At 44.6% G+C, this 10682-nt stretch overlaps 1 protein-coding gene across 1 annotated transcript in view; it reads left to right on the top strand.

The window, feature by feature from the left end:
* Nucleotides 1–10668, top strand: part of LOC126518192 (uncharacterized) — a 99955-nt gene extending 89287 nt beyond the window's left edge. The window contains exons 8-15 of the mRNA XM_072285148.1: nucleotides 211–418; nucleotides 2170–2237; nucleotides 3392–3472; nucleotides 3589–3750; nucleotides 4952–5043; nucleotides 5398–5506; nucleotides 6625–6801; nucleotides 7586–10668. Of these exons, the coding sequence (XP_072141249.1) occupies nucleotides 211–418; nucleotides 2170–2237; nucleotides 3392–3472; nucleotides 3589–3750; nucleotides 4952–5043; nucleotides 5398–5506; nucleotides 6625–6801; nucleotides 7586–7710 (1022 nt within the window). The 3' untranslated portion in view covers nucleotides 7711–10668. The remainder of the gene's footprint in view (nucleotides 1–210; nucleotides 419–2169; nucleotides 2238–3391; nucleotides 3473–3588; nucleotides 3751–4951; nucleotides 5044–5397; nucleotides 5507–6624; nucleotides 6802–7585) is intronic.
* The last annotated feature ends 14 nt before the right edge of the window (nucleotides 10669–10682 follow it).

Here is a 10682-nt window from a genome sequence, read left to right as displayed (position 1 = left end):
TCAACTACATCGACCCATATCTGTCCATGCTAGCAAGGCATGCCGACTGTCAAGGGAACAAATAGCCTCTTTAGGGTGCCACAGCACTCAGTTCTTGCTCCTCTTTTTTGCAAAAGAAACAAACAATCTGCATACGTACGAGGCACTTAAGTTCGGACTGGCTGACCCCTTAATCATTTTCCTTCCCTTCCTTGACGGTGCCCGACGCAGTTCCCGAGCGCAGCCTTCCCGCGGAGGTGGAGGCGGCCACGTGCCACTATCCGGAGTGGAGCCAGGGCCAGTGGGAGCGGGTGCGCGTCGAGGCCGGAACACTGGTGTTCCGCGACACCGACCGGTTTGTCACGCTCACTGCGCGTTGCGTGACCCGCCAGAACAGCACGCCCAACGACCGGCTGCTCGTCTACGGGGTCACCCAGTGGTGAGTATACACGTATATTTATACGCAAACGTCGACCGTGCGCGCCTCGTGTCCTTGTATACAGGATGAAAGCACTAGTGAACTTTCGTCATAGCGAACGAAATAATCGAGACAGGAAATGGGGTTCGTTATAAGCGGTAGTTTGTTAAAAGCGGAGATGCACGAGAGGGCCGTAGTAACGCGAGAAGTGCGTTGGAGTAGGCCCGCAGGTCTGTAATATCTACGCAGAAACAATGCCGCGTTCGATAGCGCCGATGTGACAGTGGCGAAATTTAGCTGACGCCCGAGGGCAATTGCCTCGTCTGTTCGATATCATCGCGCGACATGGTCGCTTTCTTCAAGAAGCTGCCACCACGTGGTGGAGCACCTTTCGCGGCACCGTTTGCCTCCACAGGTCGAGCCGAAGAAAAGTCAAGGGTCACCAATTCGGTGTGGCCCTGTGCTTATTTCCCACTTCGCACTTTGTACTAAGCGGATTCTGGCCATCACTACATTTCAAATAACTCGTGATCTAAAATGCATGAACTGGAATCGGGTTGTTACAAAAGTTCGAATAAAGTGATATTTCAAATAAAACAACTTTGTTATGACGGGGGTTTACTGTAATTGACCAGAGCAATGGCACAACTTTTCTCCTTGTACGATAAAAAAAAAGAACAAGCAAAAGCACGCGCGACAATTGCTTCTGTGCAGGAATAAGAGGGCCCTGACAGATAGAACTTGTCATAACGCTGGCTCGATGAGAGACGTCGATGGTGGCGTTACCTCTGTGTCGCACGTTGGTAGAGATCAACGGAAAACCGTCTATATTTGTGAGCGCACAATGAAAGAAATGGATAGATTTAGCTTGACGCATGCCTTGCCGTTTAACTGTCTTCCGCCCAGAACAATGTATGCGCAACGGTGTGGTGTGCACACCGCTGTTCTGTAGAAACGCTTACAGTGTGCATGCGCACAACGCTCATGCCAGCAGCAGACGCCAGGGACGTATTCTGCGACGATCACTTTTGGCGACAGCGTTGCCTCGGCGCGCGCTGATTGACTGGTTGGGCAAAATCGGATGACGTGGTGCTCAATCAAGCTCATTTGATTTTGCTCAATTAACCAATCAAGTGCGCATGATGGTCAAGGCGATAGTATCGCTGATGTAAATCGTCACAGAATACATCCCCAGAATGCAGCCCTGGCTCCGGTAGAACTGACCGAACGGATGTTGTGACGGTGTGTCCACCTGGCTTCGTCATTAGTCCAGCTGCACGCAGTGCGCCGTCTCTGGACGCCTTCCAACCCTCCTCGCTTGAGCCATGCTTGCGCTATCAATACCGGGACAGCACAGCAGCAGCGGCGGCGCTGATGGTGCGATCGCGCCTCAAGGCTCCCTATGATTGCTGTCGCAATAAAACACATCTGCGAATATTCTTTCACTGCCAACACATTATGTGCGATGCAGTCCTTCAGTGCAGTAAAACTGCTGCACGCTATGGTTAAACATGGCATCGCAATCATGTCGCAATAAGCGCTGCTGCCCGCTGCAGTATCTTCGGCAACTCGCGAGTATTTCGATGCTAAATCATCTCCGCTAGTCTGACACCTACCTTCTGTCATTGCCATGCATGCTATAACGCTGCAATATATATATATATATATATATATATATATATATATATATATATATATATATGAAAACGAGTACGATTTCACAATTCTCCATCATGCACGAGCCTCATGTGCGCAATTCTCTTTTAACGCAGTGGTGAGGAGCTCTACTATTGCCTCTGGTTGCGGCGCCGTTCTATCAACGTCATGGAATTCCAGCTGGGTGAGTTCTAATGGCAAACTTAACGCCTCCGCCTTCAGCATAAAAAGCACGAACCGTAACTTCTCGCCTTGGTTGCACCGAAACAGTGCGAATTCACATGTCCTTAATCCAAATTTATTCAAAATTTACAAACTAAGGTAACTCCAAATTAGTACATTTTGACTGTGCCTATTCAGAGCGAGCAGTTAAGCTCACAAAAGTAACAACCTTCGAGGGTGCTTATTAACACTTCCTACTCCAGGCTCCCAAGTGTGCTGGTGTACTATGTTGCACCTGTGGAGTGTTAAGGGTGTATACACTACACACCACTAAAACATTCTATGCACCGGTAGAATATATGCCTCAACCATTTGGTCGGGCTTTGACGATGCTTTGCACTGCATATTTTAGGTTCACGCAAGTTTTTGAGCAATCAAGTGTCTGCTAACATCTGTATTTATCTGTAAAATAAAGAGTGCATGCCAGTCAGTCACAATTACGTGAGGATTAATACTTCTTGTTACAGAAGAAAGCCAATGGCATCAGTTTTTGTATGCACATAGTGCTGACATTTGAAACTATCGAAACACAAAAGACTTAAAATTTAAATGTGGGGGTGTGAAATTTGTGAGCACCCTTATGAGGTGCTCATGGATCTTAAAAGAAGGTGCTAGTGGTGCTAGTGGGTGTAGAAAGCAGAAGCACCCTTTTTGTGCATTCTAGAGTGTAAAGCTTTTTAATGATACATGCATTCTGTCAACATATATGAGGCGGAGTCTTGGAAGTTAACAAGGAAGCTTGGGAGCAAGCTAAGGATTGCACAATGAGAAACGGGAAAAAAATAATAAGGGGACAAGGACTGGGTACCTGATATTCTGGTTGAGGTTAAGAAGACAAAAGTGCCCTTGGGCAAGTCACGTAAGGCATATATAATTGGTAACCTGTGGTTTAGAGTTGCAAAATGGTTTCAAAGCAAAGGGAAATGCATTTCGGTGGTATCAGAGCTTAGATGGAGTGATAAGATAAAAACATTGCAGGCATATATGATGATGTGCAGTTGACTTGAAATAGGCTAATGATGACGATAATGATGCGTTTCTATCGGCTACAGGATTGCTCTTTAGTCCATGAAAAGTGACACTGACAGTCGGTACCCGCACTGGTCCTCGTTGCAGGTTCAAATCCCAGTGCCCACCCTTCAGATTCACTCTGCAGTGATGAACAGTTTACAACCACCACATGGGTCACGCAAGGAAGTAAGTACGCTGCCGCGGCACATGAAACGTTTCCATCACTGCATGTTTGTGCTTTTGGTTAAAGGCAGAGCCGCAATGAATTCTGTTTAAACGACTGCAATGCCTTCGCTGTGCAGGGAGCCAATCGTCGTTGGCCGCATGCCCCATCACGGGTGACTATACGGGTGTCATTCCGGGCACCACGGGTCTGTGTGCTCGTGTTGCCTCAGACTGCAACAACCCGGACATCATGTTCTACTCCGTCAGCAGCTGCGACAACAAGACGCATGTCTACGAAGGTGAGAGTTCGTGTGCGCAAATCCCTTTGGCGACCGTGTTGCGATAGCTTTGCATTTGGCTCACTACGCTTTACATAAACCCTTTAGGACTTATCTTGTCCCCAAACAGTAATTGTCATCTGTCTTGTCTGTGTTTCCTTCCTTGAAAACTCTGCACTCGCTATTTATCTGTCAAAAAATGCCATGTCACACTGATACGCTTGTGTGGTTCATTCACAGAGTTAATGTGGTTCGTTTGCAGAGTTAATATGGCAGTTATTGTTTGGGGACAACCAGATAAGCCCCAAAAGGGTTGCAAAGCTTTCTGAGAGTTTAAATTGTGTTTGGCTCTCTAAGAGTTCTCTCACAAACTGAACATCCTCCAGGGTGTAACCTTGCCACACAGTGATGGTCGTCATCAATCTTTGGAGTATTTTCAATTGCCACTTCACGCCCACTAACTTGTGGTCAGGAATCCGGTTTGTTGTGTCCATTGGCAAGGTCCATTTCTCTGTTTATATAGCCACAGCCACACCAAGGTGGCAATGCAGGGGTGAGGGGAAGAACAGGTGATTGATGGGGCAAAGCAGACTGCATTTATTCCAAGGCACAATTTTATATCGAGGGTAAAAAGAGAATGATGACGATAGTGCTGTTTTGGAATAAATGCATAAAGAAGACGAGAACACTAAACGTGTGCATATATTGCATACGTGGCATCAGTTTGGTTAAGATGAATCCACACGACAGGCTGAATGGCGGATTTGGATTGTGCAGCTGATGCTATACTCTAAGAAGTTACATCCCGCCCTGCATAGGGACACTGCGGATTACTGCTCGTGGTGCTATTTGATTTCGCAAAGTCGTGGAAGTAATGCTTGGCCTGGCTGTCACATTCAGTCCATTTTATCAATATATTTATTGTTAGTGCCAACAAATTTACCTGTTTTTCTAAACAGGCTATAGATTTATTCATACTTACATCTGCCCTGACGTCACACAACCTTTTGTTAGATTGAACGGTGCTAGGCATTGTTGGAAAGTGCCATGGGCATGTGAGGGTTCACCATGTTGCATATGGCCAGCTATAAACAGTTCAGTTAGTGCATATATCTACTCCTTTCATTATAAATGCCAGATATAGATCTCAAACACACCTTATGCAATGTATGTTCTGCTCTAGATGTACGGTGCTGATTTCTTATTGTGTTCCTCAACACAGAACGGGAGTACCGCTGTCTCAGCAGCTGGGATGAAGATGGTGTCACCTACACATACACGCAAAGGAGGGACATTCCAGGCTACCAGTGCTTCGTGAGTGCATATTGCTACCTTCAAAACGCAACTCTGAAGTTTTCAGACGTCTATAGATATTAATGGAATTGATACCGAATGTTCTCATGAGCACTTTACATTGGTCATGTGTAAATGCAATCAATCAATACAATCTTTATAATTTATTATCTGCCTAGAACAGCAGTAAATCATGTTAAGGCATGTTTGTTCTAATGTCATCACTGATCTTGCGTCGACAAGAAGTGGGTTCTGAAAGAACCTTCCTTACTGGGTAGAACTTTTGCAAGGAGTTAATTTGTTTCTTGCACACTGCATGTATGTAAATATAACTTTGCAGCCTTAATGAATGCCATAACTTGTCTTTTCTCACAGTCCGGGAAGATTATACGGAGTGGAGATGAAGCCTACATCAAGGAGGCAGGCGAGAGCTGCATACGGGGCGAAGATCCTCTTCTTTATGGAATGAAGATAGCGAAGCAAGGTGAGCGAATACTGCTACTTGAAAAAGGCCCACGAGCTTCATTTGATGTCACCAAATATCAACATTGTACAGCGAAAGCTATAAACGGAGGGCTAACATAACCATCAATGCTAGTGAAATTTTCCGAAGTGAGGCTAGGAATAAAAGGATGCCAGGTCACTTCAGCTACCCTTTTTTTGCCCAACTAATTCAATACGTCAGCAATATGGTGAATATCTGTATTTGACTCAGCTACAAGGAGCTTTCAGCAACATGGTGCACATGAATGAACTAAAGGCACAGTTGTGAAAAAATACGGACACTAACTACATAAGAGCACTAGAAGGAATGCGCTGTAATTTTTTTGCTTTACATAAAGGCCCAAATCCCGGTAGCTTCAGAAAAGGTACTGGCAAGCATCACAGCGCCATAAATAATTTACTACTTTACTTGTTTCTGCAAATTGCTTTCGGTGCACAGGTGGCAGACGCATCATGACATCATCATGCACTGTTACTCTGATGGTCCGTTTAACTTGCTTCGTTACCTGTGACACCGTCCCTGTGACTAATGAGCGCAGCCAGGCGAAAGGCGGGGAGTGCTCATTTCTGTTTTTTTTTTATAAGCAACATTATCGTAAGCTATCCCCTTATTTCTACAAGACATCAGCAAATTTTGCTCTGTCATGAAGTTATGATAACGTCATTCATGACGGTTCACATATATTGAGAGCAACTTCAATATATAAAATTAAAACATATGTACACATGTTTCCCAGCCTCCATGCTTGCCAACTGTCATCCTATTATGAGCATGAAGCTAGTGGTAAAATTTCTACAGCTACTAAACTATGTCAGTACTCGTTAAATGAACTAAAGAACAAATGACATTTTGGATTCTGCACAGGGGCATTGTTTAGTGTATAGATTCACTGCCCATAAAGCAGTCAGCAATGAAGATGCCTTCCTCGCCACTGAGACGCTCAACTTCCAACATCACTGATGTAGACATCCCGCTCTTGTTCCTTCACTATGTGCAGCACACAATGATACCATTAGCTCTCGGACAGTTCATTTGGAAGTTATTATCATAAGTCTACTGCCACCTTGCTTAATACAATGTGTTCCTGCCCCTTGCAGCTTCATGCAATACTGTGCTGCCACCTCGTCCTCCTCCTGTTCGTGCGCCGTCACTACCTCCACGGAAGATTGGGGGCCGACCGCTGGTGCCCCCACTTCACCCCAACACCCATGACCCGTACTGGTATCGGGCCGAGACCCAGCAGCCAAGCACAAAGACCTGGAAGGCTGTCACTGGTACATACAATCTCATATGCACCAATAGCATGCATTCTAGGCCAGCGAACAGCACAGACTGGAGCTGCAGAGATGCAACAGGCCCATTTTATGAATTAAAGAGATTGTTTCCTCGCCTTGACAAGCAGTGCACACAAAAACAGTAGCATCCAGATGTTCGGATTGTTGTAACTGCGAAATTTACTCATCATGTTTATCATGTGTCGTTTTTTGTATTTGTTGCATTATTTTCCTTGATGTCCTTATGTTAAGTCCTGCGTATTAGAAAGTACATCATCTACTGTTTTTTCACTGCCTATAAGTAAAGCCATGGATCACGTCAAGGCCTAATGACTTATTGTCCATGGTCCCAAACATTAATGTGTAGCTGCCCTTTATTAGTATTGCCAGCAGACTAGGTTGCTAAAATACAGGGCTTGCCCCTCAGCACACAATGCTAGTGACTAGCATTGTGCTGCTTAGCACAGTTGCAGATTAGATTCCAAGCTATTATGCTTCAAATTTAGTGGGGGCAGAAAATAAAAATGTTAGACCATATTGCTTTAGATGCATGTTAAAAAAAATTAGGTAGCCAAAACTGATTCAGAGCATCTCATAAGCTCGTGTCGCTTTCAGACGTTGAAGTCCATCAACCAATATAGTGCAGCATTTGCAACTCGCATATGAAGTTCATAAGCTTCAGCATAATCTTGACTACTATAAAAATGATGATTATATATTTCTGGGCATGAAATATTTAAGCAAAAATTTAATTGCAATTTTCTTGCATTTTCGTTCTCCTCAGGTCGTCCAAGGTTGAATGAAATCCCAGGCAGCAGTGTTGGCATCGCTGGAGGAAGTCGTGTTGCGACGACTGTGTCTTGGATGACGATCCTTGTGTTCCTGGCCCTGTCAGCAGGCGCCCGGTGAACCCCACTTTTCTGGTCCAACGTTCGCGCAGTCAACCCAGTGTGCTCCACCGCCCACTCCCGAGAGACGGTGAACAGTGTACTAGTTCCAACCTGTGATAACGACCAAACCTTCTGCCCCAGAATGACGCTGCAAGAGACGGGATCTTCGATCGTCGCTGCACGCAAAGGGCAACATTGGCCAATTAACTGGAAACCCAAAGGCACTGTCGAACTGATGTGCAGTGAGCGCGGCGATTTAAACCATGTACAGCACGCAGACAAACGGTTGTGCGAGAGTTCCTCACCGATGTAAGTGAAGCAAGGTATGCGGCGAATGCAACTGTCCATGTGGTGCCTGTTCCTGCCTCTCGGCGATTGCAAGAGCAGCACGAAAACAGACGTTCAAGCTTCTGTTTTCCCCACTCTGGTGCTCACAAGTCGACTGAAAATCAAACTACACAAGAAGCTGCAGCAGCACTGCAAAGCGCTCTCTGCATGATGCAACACTGCAGTATGTGCGAAGTGCGCGATTCCGTAAACTGAGGGCTTCAAACCTACCTACGGTGAAAGAGCCCATCAATGTGGCATTTGTGTGTGCAATGCTAAGGAGGCTGCTGCAACGAACATTAGCCTGACCCAAGGACGGTGTTTTTTTCCTGTGCACCAAAAATGATGCTTTATGCTACTGCGTTTCCCAAGACTAAGAAAAGGAAAGAAGGGGGACTTCACTGAGCTTGGAATGCGTTTGCGAACTTAAGTGAGCTGGACTCACTTTCTTGTAGTTTTTTTTTCTGTTTGTTCCCATTGTCACCGTTAGTTCTACCGCACCATTGCAAGCGTTTAAGAATGTGATGTGTTTGAAAGTGCCTTCAACGGCGTAGTCATGTTGACTGTGTGAATGTGTATAACCTGTGACCTCATGCAATTTTTAGAGACTCCAACTTTTGCACATTGAAGCATTTTTTGAACCAGCAAAGAAAAATAATTTCCTTTGCTTGCAAGTGGAGTGTGAAATGTTACTTCCCTGTTTCTGTGAACAAAAGAAAAAAAAAAGCAGCGTTTTACGAGCGTTCACGTTTCTGGCATCTCTTTGCTTACAGCTTGTTGTGGCAGCTCAATTGCTAGGGTGCTGTGCAGCCAAGAATGATGGTAGAGGGCTCAATGGCCTGTCACAGTGGCCACATCATACGAAATGCAAAGAGCACACATGTATAGAACTTTGCATGCATGTTAAAGAAGTTCGGATCACTAAAATGATCCGAGAGCCCTCCACTATAGCATCACTAACAGCCTTTGCATTATGAAATGTTAAGCCTAATCAGTCAAAAAGCCAATCAATCTGGTTGCCTACAGAGCAGCTACAAATGTAAGTTTTGATACCAAAGACCAGCTAGGTATACTACCAACTGCATATGTGGCCACTTGCCATTCTTGCCCCTACGGCAGCTTGCCAGAGCTGGCTTCATTACAGGGGCATCACCACAGAAGTTGGCTGTGCATTGTACCAAAGTCCTGACATCAGCATGAAACAGTGTTCGTGCGTGGATAATCTAAAGTGCAATTTTAATCACACTTGTTAATGCGAAGTCTGCACAGGGCCTTGGAAGCCCGTAGTTAGCTTACAGCTGCTGAAGCAATGTTATTGCTGCAAGCATACTGTAGGGTTTGCTGTGTGTGTTATCATACAATGCTTGTGCATTGCCTGTGTAAATATGTATGTTTACCAAATCAACAACTGTGTACATAAACAAGCTATTTATGGGCTTGATTATTAACTGTGTGCCAGTCAACAAGCAAAGCAGGGAATGCTTTAAATGATATACACCTACATTTCCTTGCCATACAGTTGTGTATCTAAACAAGAGACATCGCCTGTGTAATACAAATGCTTTGCTGAAACTGCACAGACAAGCATCGTGCTAACACACGGCTGTACCTGTGGCTATAGTAAACAAATGGCTACAGTCGAACCACAATATGAACAAGGATATAATGAATTATCAACTATTACGATGTAAATCTAAATTGCTTCTTGCCAATGTCGGCATGTAATGAACACGTGCTTATAACAAATATTGGATATAATGAAGGCATTTTCGTGTCTGATGTGGCTTCGTTATGATGAGGCTCAACTGTATACTGTCATAAAATATTACCTTGCATCTATAACTACAAACTTCTGCAATCCTTTGGTCTTCCAGTGAATGCTATATTTTGCGCACTTTCAAGCCATACTTAAGGTCCCACAGTATAACCAGCAATAGAATGTGCACCCCAAATCTTGAATCTCATTGACATCTCACATAGTAGGTACATAGAATACGAAAGCTTCAAAACTGCAATGGAAGAGTTGCAAAAATAAGCCTCTTGTATAGCTTGCTTCAATTATTCCTAATTGGGCTAAACCTTTCGTAGCGTGTATGATATTACAAATGCAGCCTTTATTTCTGATGCATTCATTTTCAATAACAATGACACATACTTGAGGGGCTCAATTGTACAAAGTTCTGGAATCCTAGTATTACACTAAGCTCGGTTTTATAGAAACAGCACACAGTGCAGTCCACTGTCAAAGGGAACACATCAGTGTAGAGGCGGTGCAAATTTTTTTCCCTTCTGGCACGTGTACAATTGCCTGGCTTTGCAACAGATTACGTGTGGCTGGTGGTGGCACTCCCACCTTTCTGTGCCAGCACCTGTAGCCAGAGCAGCAAAGTGAGAGCTGCACATTACAGTGTTCCCTTCAACAGTGGACAAACATTTTACATACACATGCATTAACCGATACGCAAGTGCCTCGTTATCAATGCTGCCATTATGACTGTATGCCACTGATGCGTTCCGTGCTTGAACTGTGCATATTTATTTGTGTGAAAGAATGCACTCACGTTGTGTCGACTTGACGTGCTGTAATTTTTGTGTGTAGATTTGTTCCATTTTGAAATAATACATGGGGGGGTGAACTCCTCAAACTGAATCTTGACTGTGTGT

Source organism: Dermacentor andersoni, chromosome 11 (genome assembly GCF_023375885.2).
Source record: "Dermacentor andersoni chromosome 11, qqDerAnde1_hic_scaffold, whole genome shotgun sequence".
Lineage (NCBI taxonomy): Eukaryota > Metazoa > Arthropoda > Arachnida > Ixodida > Ixodidae > Dermacentor > Dermacentor andersoni.
This window is presented reverse-complemented; position numbering and strand designations above follow the sequence as displayed.